The 22,173-nt window shown below is 39.2% G+C and overlaps 1 protein-coding gene and 1 pseudogene across 5 annotated transcripts in view; one reads left to right on the top strand and one right to left on the bottom strand.

The window, feature by feature from the left end:
* Nucleotides 1–883: 883 nt before the first annotated feature.
* RBM27 (RNA binding motif protein 27) overlaps nt 884–22,173 on the bottom strand; it is a 40,303-nt gene continuing 19,013 nt past the window's right edge. For 2 of the 4 annotated variants that reach the window (XM_083728244.1, XM_083728246.1), the window contains exons 8-21: nt 19,303–19,437; nt 18,041–18,190; nt 16,597–16,744; nt 15,219–15,369; nt 13,697–13,960; nt 13,443–13,583; nt 11,807–11,929; nt 10,884–10,958; nt 10,544–10,708; nt 7,689–7,793; nt 7,395–7,586; nt 5,900–5,986; nt 5,085–5,195; nt 884–4,212 (exon numbers count right to left, since the gene is read on the bottom strand). In XM_083728244.1, coding sequence (XP_083584370.1) covers nt 4,126–4,212; nt 5,085–5,195; nt 5,900–5,986; nt 7,395–7,586; nt 7,689–7,793; nt 10,544–10,708; nt 10,884–10,958; nt 11,807–11,929; nt 13,443–13,583; nt 13,697–13,960; nt 15,219–15,369; nt 16,597–16,744; nt 18,041–18,190; nt 19,303–19,437 — 1,934 coding nt within the window. In that variant the 3' untranslated portion in view covers nt 884–4,125. Of the gene's footprint in view, nt 4,213–5,084; nt 5,196–5,899; nt 5,987–7,394; nt 7,587–7,688; nt 7,794–10,543; nt 10,709–10,883; nt 10,959–11,806; nt 11,930–13,442; nt 13,584–13,696; nt 13,961–15,218; nt 15,370–16,596; nt 16,745–18,040; nt 18,191–19,302; nt 19,459–22,173 lie in introns of all 4 variants that reach the window. The other 2 variants (XM_083728243.1, XM_083728245.1) reach the window with 1 other exon arrangement.
* On the top strand, nt 9,109–9,894 carry LOC310839625 (cytosolic iron-sulfur assembly component 2A pseudogene; annotated as a pseudogene). Its single transcript has one exon. The product of its transcript is annotated as a cytosolic iron-sulfur assembly component 2A pseudogene (transcript).

The raw sequence follows: 22,173 nt of genomic DNA on the forward strand, positions 1-22,173 counted from the left end.
TACCTCAGGTTACATACGCTTCAGGTTATAGACTCCACTAACCCAGAAATATTGCTTCAGGTTAAGAACTTTGCTTCAGGATGAGAACAGAAATCGTGCTCCAGCGGCGTGGCAGCAGCAGGAGGCCCCATTAGCTAAAGTGGTGCTTCAGATTAAGACCAGTTTCAAGTTAAGTACGGACCTCCGGAACGAATTAAATACTTAACCTGAGGTACCACTGTACAGGCAAATCTGTTTTCATAAATTACTGATGTTTTCTTGCTTTTGCCGTGACGTGAATTTCAGAATAGTGAACAATATCCTTCAGTTATTATTGTCCTAATACTTGATATCTTACTATCCCTCCCTCTATACCATCGTCATCAAGAGAACTCCGCTGTTGGAGTTAAGTTGGAGGCAAACATAATTAAAAAGTACACTATTCGTTTTATCCATGTAATAAAAAGTGAGCTTTACGGTTGTATTAATTTTATATATTATTATTATTATTATTAATTATTTGTAAGCTGCCTCCCAAACAACACAAATTCATTGGAAAGGTGAGGTAAAATAATTTTCCAGTTCAGAATAGTTGGGGCAGGGCAGTTAAGTTGTCCAAGAATTTTCCTGAAGGTTCTGTCACAAATCTGCTGTTTATCTCAAACTGCCCTTCCTGAGAGGAAATAGCAAAATTCTGAAGTAAGCATTCACATCTGTCACAGGCTTAACCAACCTGTATTACTTCAATAAAGATACCCAACATTTTACCACAAAAGAACTGCACCTTCTCTCCAACTGCTTATGTCTATGCGTATGAATATGTATACGTATGTATTTATTAACACACACTCTGCACCAAGCACTCACGCGAGTATACCTCAGAAGAAATGAAGCAATACAGCTCTTTTTCTGATTATAATTTTTTGGGAATGGCTATTTTTCCAAATTTCAATTCAATCTGTTTTATGCCTTTTTCGTTTGTAGTTTTATGCCATTCCATATTATTTCTTTATTGCAAAAAAGTCAACATGCACCTTAGAAATTCAGAGTGTAATCAATAAAACAAACATTACATGTATGAATTTAAATGTATAAACAGTTAGAAATCCAACAATATCTCCTAATATACTATTACACAAGTTCACAATCTTGTAAAAACTATAATACAAGTTTACTATACATTGAGAGGAATTTACCATTCCTTTTCACATGATTTTGTTAAAAACTGTTGAAGCATCTCCACTTTATGTGGGCATATATTTTTCAAATCAGTTTTCAGATGCTAGGCTTTTTTATGCTCAAGGATTTAAAACAAACCAACCAAAATTTTTATACCACAGTTTAATTGACAGCTTATATAGTAGAAGCATTAATATCTGTAAAGATTGAGGGGGTGATTCACTGACCATTTACATTGTGGCATTCTTCTGGATTGCAATGGGATTACACACTAAGTGGTCAGTGAAGTGGTACTCCTTGTGTAGTAGCCTTTTATTTCAGATTGATTTATCATTCTCAAGTCACTTAGTAGGTATTATATTATGCTCTCCATCACAGCTTATGAATGCAGAAGTGACAATTCCACAGCAGTAAAAAATGAAGTGTTACCAGAAGTTACCTACCTAGAAACACCAATGGTATCCTACTAAGTTCTAATACACAACACAGGGAGATCCATAGCTATGTCAAAATGAAGGTCACTTTGAACTAGTTTTCCTTTCTCCTTTGTATTAAGTGAGTTACTACTATGCTGCCCATCACTTACATTCTCAGTAACGTAATAGTATGCTTTCAATATATGGGTTCAGGGGCACAACTCATTTTTGTGCTTCTGGCCTGAGAAATCACATTTAAGATGTCACCAGAGGATTTATGTAAGCCAACAAATATTTTAAAAGAAAAGAGAAGGGGGAAAATCCCCATTAAATAAATATTTTCCCAATGGCCCCTAATCTTTCTCGCTCCCCATGAAAAAAAAGCCAACACTCTGAGCAAGGACATCCATCCTGTTCTGAACAGTGTGCAAACAAAATGTTATTTTAAAACCATATGAAAAGGAATCCTATCCGGTCTACCTGTGCCAAAGGCTATTGAAATTTCTCTTACAGCTTCATTCACTCACTGTAATCTTCCGGATACAAAAATACAAGAATTCTTATGGAAATCTAGATGCTGGTAGTTTTAGTACACAAAAAAAGCAAAATATTTACACAATTATACAGTTTTAAGAAAACCCTGTACAATATATATATACACATATATAAATCCTTTGTTCCCTCTATCATTTGATTAAACTGTTCAGATTCAAGCATTTTGCTGCAATGGGTCAGTATATGTGATGGCCACATACTGAGTCACAGGCATTCCAAAGACATTGCAGGCAATGGGGGGAAGAGCAAGGCTTTGCCTGTTACGGTGTGCAATATTCGTGCTTTCTTCTTTTAACGTAATTCACTGAGATTAAACATTAGTCGGAATGTAGCAATAATCTAGAAAACAAAGGTCTTTGTGTAAAGGGCAAAAAACTGCTGACAAATTACACTCCTCTCCAAGTATGACTTGGAATTTAAATTGATACTACTTTGGACTTTACATACCACAACACACACAACAGTACCCAAAAGAATAGGAAGAACAGAGTGCTATGACTTTATGTAGCTAGCCGAGATCTAATGTAGTACTTCTGATACTTAAGAGAGGGTAAAGTACCATTTGCAGTAATACATTTTAATAGAAAACTTCAAAAATAATAGTATTTTTTTTAAACTTGCTTGCATTAGTGTTCCAGTACCACAGTTGAGAACAGTACTGTTTGCTCTGCTTCTTTGACTCTAACATTCAGAACGCTGTGGCGTAACATACTTTCCTATATAAAATGGCCCTACTGTGTACTGGCATAGTACAGAGGCACCAAGAGTGGGGGGAGGGGGGAATCTACAGGACAATGTGCTTAGGCTTAACAGAAGCAAGTGACACATGAGTTGAGTATGAAGATCTATTGCCCTGGAAAGCCAAAATAGTTAAATACGGTTTCTACCGCAATCTACCCCAGCTACTGTTAGGTGCTATAAAAAAAGTGGTGTGGGGGAAGGGAGGGAAAACATAACCAAACAGCATGGAAATAAAAAGCATTTAAGCTAATCACTCTCTTTTCAATATTTCTTTTACCAAAGTTGCTCTCTTTAGAGTTAAGCACAATATTATTAGAAGTGATGGTCTCATATCATTTTAATAATTTTTCTAAAAAAGACTTTCTGAGTTAAAGAATGAACAAGTTGCTTTGAATACTGTGGAGGCTTGACCTAAAAAGGTTAAAAAAGAAGAAGCTTATTTAGCTACAAAGGACAGAAAATGAACTCAAATGGCTGGACACTTTTAAAAGCACTTAGATGTATTTACTTATACCAGCTATTCATCAAGCACTAACTGCTCTGTTCGTTTTAATAGGATTCATGCAGGAGGTCCATGGATGCTCCATGAAAGTAAATGTGGAATTCACAGAGCAGTGGTAAGCTGCACCCAAAAATTAGTAAGGCTGGACTATGTCTGAAGATTAGATTGAGAAGAACTGCCTTATTAGACAAGAGTAGCTGTCATTGATGTGGTCTTGTTTGAATGTGGAGATGGGCAGCATTGCCCTATAATTCTGCTAGATAGCTGAATGGTATCATCCACAGTAAGATTAGGAGCAATTCTGGACAGGTATGAAACTTACTCAAACTGAATAACTTGTCTGCCACCTAACTAAGGGACTTTTGAATTACCAAATTCCAGGAAATGTTGACGTATAAATGAACTTCACAGAAAGCTCTCATCTCACACTCTACATTACTAAATAAAGCCTATAAAGCCATTGATAGCTTGAAAAAGGTCCATATTTTAAAAACAAAATAAACACAAGTTGGGCTTGAAAGTTTGATACATTCCATCTTCAGAGGATCACAACCACCTTTGAAACACTTAGCCTTTGGCTGATCGTGGCTACTTATTTGTTAAGTTTAATATCTCAAACTCACACTTGCTTTCTTGCGTGTATGAAAATAAAAACAAAAAACGCAAACAATTTTTGGCTCATTGACTTCCTTTAAATATTTTTTTAAAAGTTTTAGTTCAACAATTCTAAAACTATTGATTCCATTTCAAGTTTCATCTTCTCCAGGAACGAGATTCATCTTCGTCTTCGTCTTCGTCATCATCATCTTCAGGCAAAAATAAATCTGAAGCTTCTGTCTCCTGAATAAAGACAAAATATAATATGCTTATTTTTTTTTAATGTACGATACCACAACAGTCAGTTGCAACCTTTTGCTCCATATCAGTGATTCTACTTGACTTGAAAAATGTGGGCAAAATGTTCCCTTGGATATTCCTTTAAATATGCTACCTACCAGGGTTAAACATGCAGAGAAAACATAGCAAAAATGGAGCTGGGTGGTGAAATGTGACAACTGAATCTGAGTGCTCTGAAGTGATTAGAGAGCATAAGGGACAGGGCCTTCTCAGCAGCGGCCCCTACCTTATGAAACGCCTTCTCAAGGGATGTGCTGGCCACTTCAGCTTAAAAAAACACATCACTTTTCAATAGCTTTTATGTGTCTTATTGGCCATGCAGTTGTTTTTGTGGCTCTGGAAACGGCTTTTGTATTTGCTAAAATATACTGTATTTTTTGATTATATAGCATCATAATAAATTATAAAGTAATACAGCTTTGAGTATTATTTTAACAGAAAAAGCAAGGTATAAATATCAAATTAATCTAATATAATTGTAATATATTCTTGTGTTTTATGCTTGTATTTTGCTTGGCACCTTGGGTGGACTTGGTTCAGAAAGGTGGTGTATAAATGGCTAAAAAATTAAAAACAACCAACTGTCCACCATCTGATTCATGCTATGGAGTTATGAACCAAATTAAAGAACAGGAGGATCTAGTCACAAAACGGCAAGAATGCAAACAACCTTAAGGTTTTCCTAAAATATCTTAAGCATTCAGAAATGCCCTTCCAGAACAGTTCCTATAATGAGGAACAGTAAGAAGCAAACAAAAAATAGTGTTTGAGAGAGGCTTTGATAGACAAGCTGCGCTTAAACATAATTCCAGTACCTCTTCCTTGGGTTCCTCCTCCTCTGTTTCTGTGGACACAGAGGGTACCTTGGGTTTATGCCACGATATCTGTAGTCGTCGGTCTTTGAACTTTAATCCTTGGTTGGCTGCCTAGAGTAGGGTTTTTTTTGGGGGGGTGGGATGGGTGGGAAGAGAAGACAATAATACAAATTATGTGCCAAGAAGCAGAGGCTATCTGCTGTTATAGCAGAAGGATCACCATGTGCACTTCCAAGAAGTCTTTCCACTATACAGTGTAATAATCATGCCTATGCAAGGACTCCTGATTTAATGTGGGGTTAGATTTGGTGACCTGGACCTGCTCTGACCTGGTTTGGACCCTGAATCCAAATTGCAGTGCTACCATTACTAAGACACAAAGCTTTTTTTTTTTTTAATCCCTGGCTTCAAAGTTATAGTGGTCAATGAGTGAAGTCTAGCTCTCCTTCCGCCTTATACAATGTTGTGTTACAACATTGAAATGGGCTCTGAAATGGGCTGTTTGTCTCCCTGTTTTGAGCTCTGAATTGATTTGCCATGCTTTAGAGTTGCCTTAACCAGATTTTGTTCAGGGTTTGGCTAAATTGGTTACACAGCCCTAATAATCAGAGTTTATACTCTCTACTACAAGCATTTCTCTGAATCATAATTTAAACAAGCTTATTCATTGGCTGAATTATAAACCAGTGATCAAATATTCAATGCCTTTATAAAAGTAGCACCCTCCAAAATATATTAATGAACCACTTTCCATTCAAGCAGATATTTTAGTGTATCTTAGAGGAGTACAGTAATGTTAGCTTATAATTACTTACATTTTCAGCTTCAGAACGGGATTTAAATGTTAGAACAACACTTAAAGGAGAATCCTCCTCTTGAAGGCCTTCAATATCTCCAAATTTCTGTAAAACACATACTATGAATAAGATCTATGCATGCTCTTCTAGGGCTGCATGTTAATGAACCCTAACTTATTGAAAGCCAGTGCAATATAGTAGTTATAGTGATGGAGTAGGATCAGGGAGTTTGCAGGTTCAAATTCCTGCTCCTTGGACCATTTAATCTCTTAGCCTCAGTCTACTTCATATGTGAAGATCACACATACTTGGGAGGAGAGGCAGAATACAAAAAGTGGGAATATGAGCTCAGGTATATTTGTGTATGTGTGTGTGTGTGTGTGTGTGTGTATTTTATTAGTGACAACAAATTTCCAGGGGAAGTAGAAATTGCTCTCCCTCTTCTTCTAAGCATATATGCCTCCTGCTGCTCCAACAGCGCTAATTGGATATCACCCATATTCTTGCCATCAAAAAGGCTTATGCTCCACCAACATTATGTTTACAGACAAGAAGACAATGGTGTATTGGATACCCAGAGTGAAACAGAAGAAAAGGAAGCAGCGATCAGTGTTTCTGCTTATTGTCTGTAGATCTTCAAAAACACTTACCTGTCTATATGTAAAGAAAGGGTTAAAATTGTGGCAGTTTAATGGTATTGGGCTCTCACATGAAAACTGGCTGGACCAGTTTGCTTCAAGATTAAAAAATAAGTTAACCTCAAGTGACTCAAAGGTTGACTAATATATAAAGGTCATCCAAAGCAGCTTTAGACCCATGACAGTTCCACTAAAAGGCATTAAAAACATGTCTTGGACCATGTTGTGACTTGTCTGCGTAAGTAGCTTCCCAAAGATCAGAAATCTTAGAAGGAGGAGGTGGAAGTGGAAGTGGAAGTTACAGCTAGATATTCCTTGAGAGGGTTGATTTCCTTCAGAAGTAAGCTAAATGCAGGTGGATATGTGATGCCATTCCATTTCTAATTTCAACTAGGAAGCAAACAAGATTAACCACAAAAGCAACTAACTCTATACTCAAAATGAAGGAAGCTAAGTTTTAGGGCAGGAATCAGCAAACCTTTTCAGCAAGGGGCCGGTCCACTGTCCCTCAGACCTTGTGGGGGGCCGGATGATATTTTTTTGGGGAAAATGAGCAAATTCCTATGCCCCACAAATAACCCAGAGATGCATTTTAAATAAAAGCACACATTCTACTCATGTAAAAACACCAGGCAGGCCCCATAAATAACCCAGAGATGCATTTTAAATAAAAGGGCACATTCTACTCATGTAAAAACACGCTGATTCCTGAACTGTCCACAGGCCAGATTTAGAAGGCTATTGGGCCAGATCCGGCCCCGGGCCTTAGTTTGCCTACCCATGTTTTAGGGCAATCATAGCTTTATACTATTCTAGAATACAGTACAGAAACCAGAAGAATTTAATCTAATTTTAGTTACGAATTGCTGACTTACCGCAAAGTGCTGCAGCAACTCATCTTTCTCCTCTTCCACAAAGCCACCAATGGTTATTGCTTTGGGACGGTGGTCTACCACCATATGATTCACTGTACCTCTTCCTCGCCCTCCCCGACCTCGTCCTCGTCCTCTGCTTTGAGAAGGTATCGATTTTCCACGACCAGCAGGCAAGATACCTAAACGGGCAGCCTACAGACAAAAGGAATACACTTTATCTTCCATGAACATTGTAACAGGTTTCATGTATAATATACAGCACAATTAAGATAGTATATAACTTTGAAAACTTACCTCCACCTGTAACTGGGTGAGCTTTTTCCTTAATTCTGTTGTATCTTCCCCGGAAGACAGCCTTTTATGAAAGTCTAGCTCTGCATCCAAAAGTTCCTTCTGTGCCTTTAAAAGGGAATTGGGGATGGGGTGGGGAGAGCAAAAAGCAAGTTTGTTTGCATTTTATTCCGTTTATCTCCATACCAAGTTGTGTTAAGATGCTACCTCTTGGGTTTTAATTCTTCTCACCCACTATTTAAGGGCTTAGAGCCTTCTGGGCAAAAACAAATACTTGCAAGCTCCCTTGGGCATCTTTTTGGAACTACAAGCGAGGGATATAAAGTGTGATAAATAAAATATTTTAAGGTAGGCTTTGACAGTTATAAAACTCTTATTACTCAGCATTGACACTAGCTGTGAGTAGCATGTGACCCCTAGAGGTGACTGGGCAAACTGCAGGCTCTCATTAGAAAATCTGCAGATCTCGAACACTTATGGCTGCAGAAACAGGTTTGAGAAGTTGATAGTGGAATAAAAAAGTAAAGTTTTAGAAATAAAACTGAACAGATTTCATAAAATTTCAATTTCACTGTGTTTACATTGCTCCTGATATTTAAGAATAAATATCAACATTTTCCCATGGGCTGGCTGATTCAGGCCTTTTATGTTAACAGCTTCAGAATTAATAAGTTCAACAAGTTAATCAATACAGCTTGCCACTTGCTATGAAAATGGAAAGGAAGTGCAAGTTTAATGCACCAAAAATGCACATTCTTGGTCATGAGGTACTTCCATTGTTCATCTCAACGATGAACACGGCATGCTTTCGCAGAGCAGAAACTTCATGGGATGCTGCCCAAAAGCGTATTGCAGATACATTGATTAGCACTGACGTGTCATTAAATCCCAATTTCCTGACCAGCAACGACTAAGCCAGCTCTGGGAACTTCCTGTGTGTGTGTGTGTGTGTGTGTGTGTGTGTGTGTGTAGGCTCTTGCTGGTCTTTGCTCAGAAATAAAAGCACTGTGGGCAACAGGACAACATTTAAGGTGAACATCCCTTTATGGGAAGTGTGGGCATTCTTTGTTTTTATTAGTTATGGATCCTCTTCTCTGAGTGAGTGAGGGGAAGAGAAGAGTGTTGGGTAGAGTATCTGTGCATGAGAGGCAGAACATCTGTGCGCGAGAGGCAGGCCAATTTCATTATACACTAAGTTTCTGGGGGTCATCTTACAGCTTTAATAGGAGTCAGGGATGAGAAACCAGACAGAAGGAGGTGACTGAAACCCTGTGAGGATTAATAGAAGTGGTATAATTTCACATATCTGTGTAGTTCTCTTATAATGAATATCCAAGCACAAAATATAGAAAAGATAGAAGTGATATATTGCATGGAAGGGGTTCCACATTTTAAAGGGGCTGTAGGCGGGGACTGCAGGGCCGGTTGATGGAGGCTGCGAGCGGGCTTGGCTCGGGGCGGGATGCTGTCGCTGGGGCTGCTCTGGCGGGCGCTTTCTAGCGGGGCATGAGGCCCGGGAGAAGGAGGACGATCACCAGGCCCACCACCGGCCCGAGGCCCCGAGCAGAACCGCCGCCGCTGCCATGGAGCAGGAGCAGGAATGGGCCCTGGAGGTCTACGATATAATTCGAACTATCCGGGACCCAGAGAAGCCCAACACTTTAGAAGAACTAGACGTGGTAACAGAAAGCTGCGTTGAAGTGCATGAAATTGGGGAAGATGAATATTTGGTCACAATCAGGTTTACACCAACGGTACCTCATTGCTCTTTGGCCACTCTCATAGTTGGAAATCTACATTTCAGAGGGAGCGCATTCCACAGAGGAGGACATTAACAAGCAGATAAATGACAAAGAGAGAGTCGCTGCTGCAATGGAGAATCCTCACTTGCGGGAGATTGTGGAGCAGTGTGTTCTGGATCCAGACTAGAAAGCGTGACAGCAGCTCCTGTTGACCTGGGATTTTTCTGGCACTTTGGTGTCTTTTGGGGCGGGGAATGGAGGCCTTGAATTTGATACTGGACAGTTCTTTGTACCTCCTGTATATTTTTAATAAATTATTTTTTAAAAAAATACATTTAATTTACGAAGGAGAGTGAGCCATGTATAGTCTTAGATTAATTTTGAAGGATTGTGAGAAGTTCACAATTATAAAAAAAAAATATTATGAAACCATTCTGTTGACACCTCATGAATATACATTGTATTTTTTTAAAAAAACAACAACTGATTTTGAAGATTGAATTTTACACATTGTTATGATGGAATGTGTTTGATTAGCTGTCAGTGTGAGAGATAAATAAAGTACAGAGTTTTAGAAAAAAAATAAAAATAAAAATAAAGGGGCTGTAGGCAGGACACGCATGGTTCATGATGGTTTGCTGGTGGAGGTCTTCTCAACACATAAGGGAGCATGACCAGAAACCTGTCAAGGCACAGACGCAGCCAGTTGCCCCTTCAACACCTGGATGTCCCTTTATGAGGATAATGCATGAAAAGGTTGTATGATCAACGCTTAACAAAGACCCTCATGCTGGCTTTAATATAGGGCGATTAGTTTCCCGGAGGCACAAATTAGTACCTTGTGATACATACGCTTCAGGTTACATACACTTCAGGTTACAGACTCCGCTAACCCAGAAATATTACCTCAGGTTAAGAACTTTGCTTCAGGATGAGAACAGAAATTGTGATCTGGTGGCGCGGCGGCAGCTGGAGGCCCCATTAGCTAAAGTGGTGCTTCAGGTGAAGAACTGTTTCAGGTTAAGAACAGACCTCCAGAATGAATTAAGTTCTTAACCTGAGGTACCACTGTAGTAACTTCTGAAATGAAAACAGCTGAGTGTGAAGAGGACCTACCTCTGTTTTTGACTTCTGTTTTGATGCTGTAGAACTGGCAGATGACGTTTTTAACTCATCTTTCAACTGAGAGATTTTTCCTGTTAGCTCTTTCAGTGTCTTCATTATATCTGCTCTTTCCTCTGGTTTTGTGGCCTTATTCTTTTCCAATTTTGATATTAACATCTATGAAAGTTAAAATAAAGAGGTGATGCAAGATTGAAAATACTTCATCCTCCACACTAGATAGAAAAGTATGCACCCTTAAAATGCTTACTAGGGGATACTCTGCTACTAAAAATTAAAATTAGACACAACCAAAGTTAATGGCGAAGTTAAATGGAAAAAAAGCCAAGCATACCTTCTGACATTCTATTTGTTTCTCTAACATTTCTTGCTTTTTCTTCCTCATGTCTTGTTGCAGCTTCATTGCCTCCTAATCAAGAATAAAATGCTTTTAGTGAGCTATATTGCACATCCTAATAACAACGGCTAGAAAAAAACGGATTTAAACCACAATTTTAGGCAGTATTGTGAGCAATTTAAATGTAAACATGATTCCACCAACTGCAGCATTAGAGTTTACAAGAGAACATAGTTATCTTCAGTTACAGATGCAAGTTGTGCTGTTGGTAGTTAGCAGAATGGACAGGTCCTGACTGCATTCATGGTTTCTGGAAAGCTGTTGCAATAAGCAATATCAAATAAATGTCTTTGGTCAAAATTCAGATTATGTTACATATTCAGACTATTAGTCCTATCACTATGCCTAGAGTTTCTATTCTCTCACACAGTACCCCAACTGTAGCTATTCTATGCTGAATTACATGATGCTTTTGACTTGTGGAAGGCTGAAAGCCTGTTTTGTGCTTGTAAAATGTGTAATCTCATGTGGGATTGGTGAAGATAAAAAAGCAATGAAAGTCTTGCTGTGCATGCAGAAATGATGGATAGCTGCTGTAGAGTTCAGACAAACCAAGCAACATGTAACAATTCAAGGTTCGCTGAAGACCCCCCACCCCTTGCCAACCAAAAGTTTGGCTATTAGCTCAAAAATGAGTATCCCTTTAACACAAAAATATTGAATTACATTTCAAAAACCAAGGCTCGTCACACTCAGGTCCGAATTGTCAAGGCAAAATCTATCAGGGAAAAGGAATTTCCCATCTCCTGAATTCCAATCCGAACTAGGGGTAGGACTAATAGGAAAACATGGCACACAATGAACCCCATTTTAAAAACTCATGGCTATGAAATATATTGCAATAATATGCAAACACTTACCTGTTTCTTTTTAAAAACTTCTTGGACATCATGCGATTTATTTCCTGTACCAGGCTTTATAGATGTCTTCAGATTGGAGGAACTGTAAACCATCTTTGAATGGCCAATTGAAGTGGGAAACATCTGAAAGCAGCAATATATTTTATGATGGCATGTGCTGTGGCAAGATGAAGCTTTGTGCAAACAACTTACTTATGCTGATTAGAAACCATCTGTTCATAGATGAAACCAAACTATAAGCTATCTCTCTGTGATATTTTAAGGATTGTGTGGTGATGAAGTAAAGACTCTTACCAGTAACAAACAGACTGAAGGATAGTAGGCAGATATAAATTTCAAAACTAACCCTATCATTATGAAGGGGAAGACTCCACACAACATCACTCTAAAGAGAAAGGGGATATGTAAGATCTTTTGAATGAGAATTTCCCCCAACTCTCTTAATTGCAGTATCTGCTCCTTAATTGTACTGATTACATATTAAATAGGTAGAGTTAACAAAATGAATTAGAGTTTCATTTTATAAAATACTTACTATAGTTTAAAGAAAATGTACTTTAAAATTTTCCTGGCAATAGTTGAGAATTTTCTCAATTTTGCCAATACAATGATGCCTTCACTATTCTGTTTCTTCAGATGTTACAGATCAGTCTACAACTACTGAACTGAGGTTTCACTCTTCTCTCCTGCCTTTTTTCCTATCTCTGTTGTCACCTGGAAGGCCCCCCAAACCCATCATGTCTTTAAGGCATGAAAGCCGAAATCTTTTAATGCAGGTGAAAAAATTGTGGCTGTTTCTTCAGTCAGCACTGAGCCAGATTATCTCTGTGAATCTGCTTTTCTTGATCAACCTGCGACCACTCTGCAGCCCACAAAACACTTGGCTTGACACAGCAGACCTTTTAAGGGTGAGAAGTTTCTAGTCCTTTTTTGAGTGGGGATGGAGTGGGATACCCCCCCCCCCATATCACTAGTGACTCTGCAGAAAGAGTGGACTAGTGGATTTGAGGGCTTTTCTGAAAGCTATAGTAAGACTTACTATGAGCAGGAAATGGTACAATTTAGGCTCTGTTGGACACAGCATAACATCTTGGACTAGACAGAGAACCCTGCTCAATAGCTGGAGATTTATCTAAAGTAGCTGGAGGAAGACAGTTATTATCATTTCAAACTTGACCCCTATCTGCTCTGGATTTTCCCCCAACCCTCTTTAACAGATTTGGTGATGACACAAGAAGCACAAACCGGGGGGTGGGGGTGGGGGTGGGGGGTGGGGTTCTGTTGAGCAAACACAAATTGTTGTGCTCATGCAATTACAGTATTTAGTTAAATACCACCCCGTGATTCTTAGTTCTGGGAGAGAGGGTTGGTGAGCTTGAAACCTGCCAGGCAGACTTCACTAAGGCACATCATCTGGCCTAGCCATATCCATTGATAGTAAGGTGGTGGATGAGGATGAACAGGATGAGGATGAACAGGACACAGTTTAGTCATTTTCCTGTTGGATGCTGAATCATGATTAAGTTCAATACAGCAAGGTGAACACCCTTGACAGAACCAAGCAAACCTTAACATCCTAACCATGTTAAAGAAAAGATGTATGAATTTATGATTCATAATATACACTCTTCTTTACCTGAGCATCTTCAGCAGAAGCACTAGACTGGTTAAGCAATAAATGTTGAGCGTCTGGCTGATTTCCACCAGGTGCTCCAAGACGATGTTTAACTGGGGCCTTGTTGATGACGTAAGCACCTGATGTCAGTGGCTTTGTTACCTGCATTGTGCATATAACATTGAAAAATGTTTTTAATTTTGAAAACAGACCCCCAGTTCTCTAAAGAGCTAAGGAAAAAGAAAAGTGATCAGGTTTATACAGTGGCACTATACCTTTGCCATACTGCTGTGCATTGTTACAGCTGGAGGCTGTGGCAGCATTTGTTGCTGCAGGTGAAGCGGGTGATGAAGAGGTGGTGGCGCCTGCTGCTGCTGCTGGGATAGTGGCAATGGCTGCTGCTCATTGTTTTCTCGGTGCCATAGCACTCGTATAAACCGATTGTTCAACACTGCCTCTGTGCTAGAAATAGCTTTTCTCGCTTCATCGTTTGTTAAGTACTGAATTAGAGCAGCTTCAGGATCACTCTTGAAGGCAACCTAAGAAAACATGAGGCAACATTACATAACAATACTACAGTCTAAAAAGCACCAAAGGTATAATGCTTCAGTTTAAAAGGTTTTACTCCCTAATCCAAAAAGAGATGGATAGTGAACTGTGTATATATAGTATGTATCTGAGTCCCTTCTATGGAAGTTGCCAATCAAACCATTTTGGACTCACAGCTGTCCATGGAGGAGCAGGTCACTTCTGTGTCCAGGGCAGCTGTTTACCAGCTCCATCTGGTACTCAGGCTGAGACCCTATCTGCCGCAGACTGTCTCGCCAGAGTGGTGCATGCTCTAGTTATCTCCCGCTTGGACTACCACAATGTGCTCTACGTGGGACTACCTTTGAAGGTGATTTGGAAACAACCAATCCAGAATGCGGCAGCTAGACTGGTGACTGGAAGTCGCCACCAATACCATCTAACACCAGTCCTGAAGGGCCTACATTGGCTCCCAGTATGTTTCTGAGCACAATTCAAAATGTTGGTGCTGATATTTAAAGCCCTGACAGGTCTCGGTCCAGTATACCTGAAGGAGCGTCTCCACGCCATTGTTCAGCCCAGACATGGATGTCTAGCTCTGAGGGCCTTCTGGCAGTTCCTTTACTTCACTGATAAGTGAGGTTACAGGGAACCAGGCAGAGGGCCTTCTGGGTAGGAACACCCTCCCATCAGATGTCAAGGAAATACTGTAAACTATCTGACCTTTAGAAGACATCTGAAGACAGCCCTGTATCAGGAAATTTTTAATGTCTGATGTTTTACAATGTTTATATGTGCTGTAAGCCGCTCAGAATGGCTGGGGAAACCCATCCAATTGGGTGGGATATAAATATTTATTATTATTATTATTATTAAAGATGGTTCTACAAGCTATTGAATTGTAAGGTGTATTTAGTTTTTCACACATGGCTTTTCCCTTTTGGCTTTATTTCTGTTAAATAAATCATGACACAGTGTAATATGTCATGTGTTGTATTTACCTAATTTTAAGACCTGCTAAGGAATAGATGACTATTATTAGGTCTTCATATGTAAAACCACAGAATTCAAAGAGGGTGCACTTTCTTTTTCCCATGACTGTATTATCGCCAAGTGGTTCTTCAAGCAAGACTCTGTTAGATTTATTTACTCTACCAGAGAATAATGCAGTATAGAACAAAGTGGAATATATAGACTGGTTCCAGAAACTTCCAGTCCCTCTTTACATTGCTGTATTACTAACCACAAGTGGCATATTATTGGTTTTACCTGAATGTTGACAATTGTTCCAAATTTGCTGAAATGTTCATTAAGTTGAGTAATATTGTTTAGCTCTGGTGGTATTTTACGAACTTCCAATTTGGTGTTTGTATACTGGTTCTTCTTTAGGAATCCTGGCTTATTCTGGTTATTAGTTTGTCTGAAGAGAAAAAAGATGGATTGACTCTTAACATTAACAAAATTACATTTAAATGTAAATACAACCATTTCCTTTTATTGCCTATAACCATAATGGCTACCTTGCTGTGCTAAACCAATACCCACTAAGCCAAGCACTGTCTCTAAAAATGACCTGTCAGATACCCCAGCAAGCTCAGAAGCCAAGTAATCTACCACTGTGTTCCCAGCTTCAAGCAGTTCTCTAAGTATCAGGTCTAACAGTCACAGATAGCTATTGTCTTGACTATGAATGCTATACATTGACCGTGTTATATGAAACTTTACTTCCCTTTTCATTAAAGCATTTCAACTAATATCCATATTAAGTTCCAGTCATTTCACACAATGACAGAGGGTTACATTGGGATGCAAAGAAATATGCTTAATTCCTTGACCAACACATACTCATTAGATAGTTCTGGTCAAATCACTATCTTTGAGGCACACTACATTTTATTGTCAGACTAAATTCATATGTTTTAAGGAAACCATTACATCTACGGAGTTGTGTCTAACCACCAAGGAGGACTTCTAATCACATGAGAATACAGGCTCACTGTTACATGGGATTGCCGACAAGCATTTGGACTTCAAATGCTGCGGCATTCACTGTACTGACACGATGAACAAGCCGTTAACAAAGATGACGAAGGTGAAGCAGATGTTCCTCTAACCTGCCTCACAATGCTGTTTTGGGAATAAAATAAGTAAGATTTTAAATTTACAGCAGCCTGTCCTGACTCTGGGGAATGAAATGAAAATGACTCAACTACGTTGTCAATATCTGGACATAGAAGTCAAAGAGCTTATCACTAGAAGCCTTCCTCAGCATGGTGCCCTTCAACACCTATCAGTTTCAACCACCATGAACAATGGGCAGGTTTGGTGAGAGCTACAGTCATAATGTCTGGAGAACACCAGGTTGGGGAAGACTGACATTCCAGAAAACAAGGTGTAAAATTCCAAGCCCTTTGCCATATTATTGATTGTGGTTAAATTGCAGTGAGACTTTTTTGTATAGCGACTAACAAACACAATCTATTCTTTGCAATATTATCTTTGCAATGTATTCTTTGCAACACACAGGAGGAATTATTCACAATTTCTCATAAAAGATTCTCATAAGTCAAACCAACTAATTTTCAAATGAACTGAATGGGGCTCGTTTTCATTCTGCCTGTTCTCTATAGAAACAGAAAATTCTTACTTTCCAATCCAGGGTTTCTTTGGAGATGGCCCTTCTACAGTGTTTGAAACCCGCTTCCTGTTGTCTGGCTCAAGCACCACTCTAGATACATTACTGCTGTTACTTGCAATGCCAATTGGAGGTTCAGTCTGGATGATAATATTAGCACCTGGAAAGAAAGCAAAGGATTGTATGCTTGCAATGAAGTGGGAGCAAATTGTATTTATAAAATGGTGAAGTGCAAACATGTACAAAACATTTTCCCAAAGGGCTCATAGGTATACTGTCTACCATGCACAGACTTTCCTAAGAAATATATACAGTGCTGAAATATATAGGATGCTGCAAGTTCAGGGTTTCTGAGAACAAAAAATGCCATAAATAAATTGGACAAAATTAAAGATGCTCATGGACGCGGGTGGCGCTGTGGGTTAAACCACAGAGCCTAGGACTTGCCGATCAAAAGGTCGGCGGTTCGAATCTCCGCGGCAGGGTGAGCTCCTGTTGCTCGGTCTCTGCTCCTGCTAACATAGCAGTTCAAAAGCACGTCAAAGTGCAAGTAGATAAATAGGTACCGCTCCGGTGGCAAGGTAAACAGCGTTTCCGTGCGCTGCTCTGGTTCACCAGAAGCAACTTAGTCATGCTGGCCACATGACCTGGAAGCTGTACGCCGGCTCCCTCAGCCAATAAAGCGAGATGAGCGCCACCACCCCAGAGTCAGTCACGACTGGACCTAATGGTTAGGGGTCCCCTTTACCCCTTAAAGATGCTCAGACCAAGTATCACCTGCACATTAAGTTGGGTACAATTCAAAAATCAGGAACACAGGAAGATGCCTTACATCAAAACCACACCATTTGTCCACCTGGCTCAGTATTGTCTATACTGATTGGCAGCAAGGTCCAGTGCCAGTGAGTGAACTGGGGATACAGAGCAGGTGCTCTACCACTAAGCTACCAACCTTCCCCTAAGTATGCATATGAAAAGTGTACATTGCATATTAACATAAGCAGATCATGTGTCCATGAATACGGACCACTGCTGGAGATTTGGGTTTCTCGGGCTTATTTTACCTTCAATTGTAGCATTTTCTTATGAAGGGATCTTAGGGAAGATAAATCTACTATTAGGCACAAACTGCATTTTAGTGAAAATATGAAAAAACTCATGCAGGAGAATCTGGATCTGATTCCAGACTACAGCACACTGAACAGCACTAGTTGTAAAGATACTAGTGATCATTGTTTGCTTGCCACTCTTCAAATTGTACATTCATTTGTATTTTCTTTCCCTTTCTTTAATGTACAAGGCATGAGGGAAAGAAATCACTGCACACAGAAAAAGACAGCACTGTCATCAGCACTGGGTTCATTTGCTATGAATGCCAAAGTCTGTAATGCTCCCTTGCTAAGTATGCAAAGTATTCAGACTTTGAGGGTTTGGGTTTCAGGAAACAACATCTCACCTCTTGGATTTGTATCCATCTCACCAGATGTTAGGCCAATAAGATTTGGACGCTGCATTGGTGTCCTTGAAAAGAACTGTCGATACTGAGATCTACCAGTACTGGTAATACTAGGAGCCTCTGGATTGTAGCCATCTGGTTCATACGTATCTTTTGTGAAAGAAAAATATAGATTTCTGATTCATTTTTAAAAATCTTACGTGAGCAATATTATGCATTTGCTCAAGCAGAAGTGCTTTTTCACATTTTAATATTTTTAACATTTGTTTGTTTTAAAGTAGGGTTGTAAAACTTTCTTGATTTTACGGTTTTGTCTTGTGTAAACAAAATTGAGATTTTTTTACATTCAAGCAGTGTGTAATTTTTATGAAATAAAGAAATTTGCACATAATTCACATGTACAATATATTTATATATAAACATGTGTTAAATTTGAGCTATGTAAATATGGCAGGAACCCTGCAACATGCATGTCATAACACAATTTTAAAATATTATTATTACTGTTTTGTTGCTTTACTCACAAAGGTGACCCAAAGGGACTTACAACACAGTATAACAAGACGCTAATTAGACACCAGTCAGGCTGGCAAAAATTAATCCCACCCCTTTCCCCTTTATGTTGGAAGGATTGTGGAAAATGTGGTTCATTTATTCATGTTTGGTGAGAATGCCCCTATATTGAAAACTTCTGGAACAGAGTATTCTTCATTATATCCGCAATTACAAGCCAACCTTATTCTCCAAATCCAGCCTTAGCCCTGCTATCTTTGGAAAATAGAAGGGCTCCACCCTGCACCAGAGAGAACTAATAGGCTTCTTAGTGACTGCAGCATGATTAAGAAAAGGGAAAAAACAGGCTGAAATACCCATGAACACATGGGAAAATAATATCTGGGATACAGCAATGTCTGGGCACCTCACCAGACACAGAAGGGCAATTAAAGGCATAACAAAAAGATATACCTTCCAAGAAAAGTGGACCTCTTTATTTAACCAAAATCAACTGCTCGATCTTCTCAGGGGAGAGGTTACGTTAAGTTATATGTTTGAACATTTAATGTGTAAGCTTATGTCTAAAGTCAATGGATAGAACCACCACCATTTGATGTACTGTTGGATAAAAACCAATAAAAATTGTCTTTTTTTAAAAAAATGATGCTTATTAAAGAAATGAGACCCCACTATTTCAGATGTGCAGTTTAAACAACATCACAAGTACTAGTAGAACACAAGAGAAGTGGAAATCTTTATTTCCTTACGTTCTGATACTGAATATAGTAGGTTTTGGGGTAGTGGAGGAGGTAGTCTAGCTCCCACTGGTGCAAGGCTGGGCACTGTAGTTGTTCCTGGCTGGTCACGGCTGTTAATCAAACTTGCCTGTGATAAAGGTGGCCCTGGAATGAAACATAAACATTCTAAAAAGCTAATTATGTTTTTTCATGCTTTACCACATAACAAAATATGGCTCTTCTTTTGAGGAGCTCAAAGCTAAATTCTAATTTGTGTCCTGATTTTATATTGTCTGACCTTGGTTCCCTTACCTTTGCCCAGCACTTTGCTGCCAACTTCTTTCATTCATTCAGCTGTTCTGACCATGTGGTGGGCCTCCTTACATCCCTATAACTGGCTTTCTGTCTGCTCCCGTCTCTAGCATAAGCTCCTCATTCTTAGCCTCAAAGCCCTCTGACTTTTTGCCTGCAAAGTGTGTTCCAAAAGAGTTTTGCCACAATCTATTTGTTCATAATATACTAATATAACCCTACCAACAACTTTCATGATTTCAGCTTCACCAGCCTCAGCTGGGCTAAATTAATCTCTCTTAAATGACCTCACCCTCTCTCTGTCTCCTATGAACAAGACTCTCTCTCTCAAAACATCTGTGTGAATTCATGTGAGTATAGGATGGTCCCATCCGCCGTTGGTTCTGGCCCAACCCAGCTTTGTTTTGGTACCACCTCCTGCTGGTATGACGTCCCCAGATGGGCTGGCAATAAAGAAATGCAGCTGAGGCTTAAAAAGGTTTGCCACCACAGGCTTAGGACACTGGGGTTCTCCAATTTTCTACTACTAGGGCTGGAGAGGACTGACAATTGCTGAGGCCCACTAGGCACAAAATGGTAGCAGATGGAGGTAGAGTTGGACATGATTAGCTGCAATTAACAATAGCATTTTTTAAATTAATACTTAATCCTATTTGGAAATTGCTAAACTCTTTGCCACTGTGGTTTCCTTGTGGCATGGAGTGTTACAATTCTATTTCTTCAAGCCAGGTACACACCTTGGCCTTGGAGATTACTGTGTGACTTAGTCTTCCCATTTTAGGCAGAATTTGTTGATTCAGAAGCTCTAGGTGAAACAGACTAAACTTTATATTTTTATTCCTGCCCTCAACACCTCTCAAAATATTTTTACTCATCTCCTGCATTTTCTTCTTCTTTTCTCCTTCCACACTTAATTTAAAACTGACGCCTCTCCATTCCTCTTTCATTCCTTGAGCTTTCTCCATTCACCTTTTTCTCATATGACTGCTTCCTTCTCTTTCCTGATATTATTATTATTATTATTGACCTTTTATGTCTCCAATTTTCCTAAAAGACTCCTCTGGTTCTTTCGCCTTCATAAAAGGACCTGCGCCCCAGTAAGCTCTCTGTCTCCTGGCCACCTTTACTCAGCATGCAGAGTTGCTGGTGTTAGGAGGGCCCAACCACAAGGCTACAATATGGCCAGGTAGTGGAGCATTGAGGCCACATAGAAGTATAGGCTTGATTCCATACAGTTAAGCAACGTGGTATCATAGTCTTAACCTACATATTTTAATTGTCTTATATCTGTATTATTTACTGTGCTCTAACTTAGAGTGTTTAATTTTAACTTTTGTATAATTTACATGATCTCTATTGCTGTATATGTCCATATTTCTGGTCTGTGGCCATAATAAATTGATTCATTCATTTATAGTGAATGGCACCAAGCCTTGGTTAAAGCTGCCTTTCAATAAGCTGGAGAAAATATTTTTCTATTGTAATGAACTTTCTGTGTGAGCTAGAAACAGGAAGAGCCAGTGGCATAACAATAACAATAGTAACAACTAGAACAACAACACAAACAGCAGCAGCAACAACAACAACAACGGTGTGGTCATTCTGACCTTCCAGACAGCAAACCACATCTACTAAATATTTTCCACCTGTCCAATTACAACAATTCAGAATTTTTGCTTATTATTTCATCAACCTCAATAGAAATGTTGCAAAAAGGGTAGGACTGAAGAAAGAAAACACATTATCCTTGCTGACTGATTCAAAATAAGGGGCTCATCCTTTGCTGTGCAAGGACAGGCTTTGAACAAGTCACATACACATCTGCTGCTTGTTTAAACTGGTTCTTTTCTTACAATGGTCCATTGAAATAAACGGTCTTTGAAATAATCCCAAACTGATTTTGTTTTGCATTATAAACTATCTCTGAACAATCTTATTTTCCTGCCTCCAACAGCTCTCGCACTTTTGTCTGCAGAGGATCCGCAGCTGCTGAACAAACACCCAAGCTGATCACAGCTTCAGTGAGGGTGCACACAGAAAACGAGCCCATTCTTCCCAGTGTCAAGGAAGAGCCAATTCAAGTCCACTTCAAATTCTAACCAAATTTCTCTCTTACAATTTTTTCCACAATAGCTAAAGAGGACCTTCTACGTTTCATAAGACCTCTGAATATAAAGGAATATGAGAAGCTGTCTTACACTGTCTCAAACCAATGACAGTGGTTTGACAATCTAGCTCAGCATTATCTACATCTTTGTTCTTCAAGTGTGTGTATGGGGTGTGTGTGTCAGGCCCCACTACTGCTTCACTTATCTAAGGTAGGAACAGCAGCACTATGACCATAGAAGCAACACATTAAGAAATAGGTTCCCAAATGCTTGATTGAGTTTGCTATTTGTGGGTTTTCAGGAGCATCTGACTGGCTACTGTTGGAAATGGAATCTAAATTCTTCTAAATTTTTAATTATTCATCTGTTCTAGTGAATGCCCTAAATTATAATCCTACACACACAGAGATAGAGATATTTTTCAAGTATGATACTTTGTTTATCTAGCTGCCCTCTTGTGATGAGCTTGTACTTTGCTCAA

The sequence above is a fragment of the Podarcis gaigeae genome (assembly GCF_964106915.1).
Source record: "Podarcis gaigeae genome assembly, chromosome: 2".
Taxonomy (NCBI): domain Eukaryota; kingdom Metazoa; phylum Chordata; class Lepidosauria; order Squamata; family Lacertidae; genus Podarcis; species Podarcis gaigeae.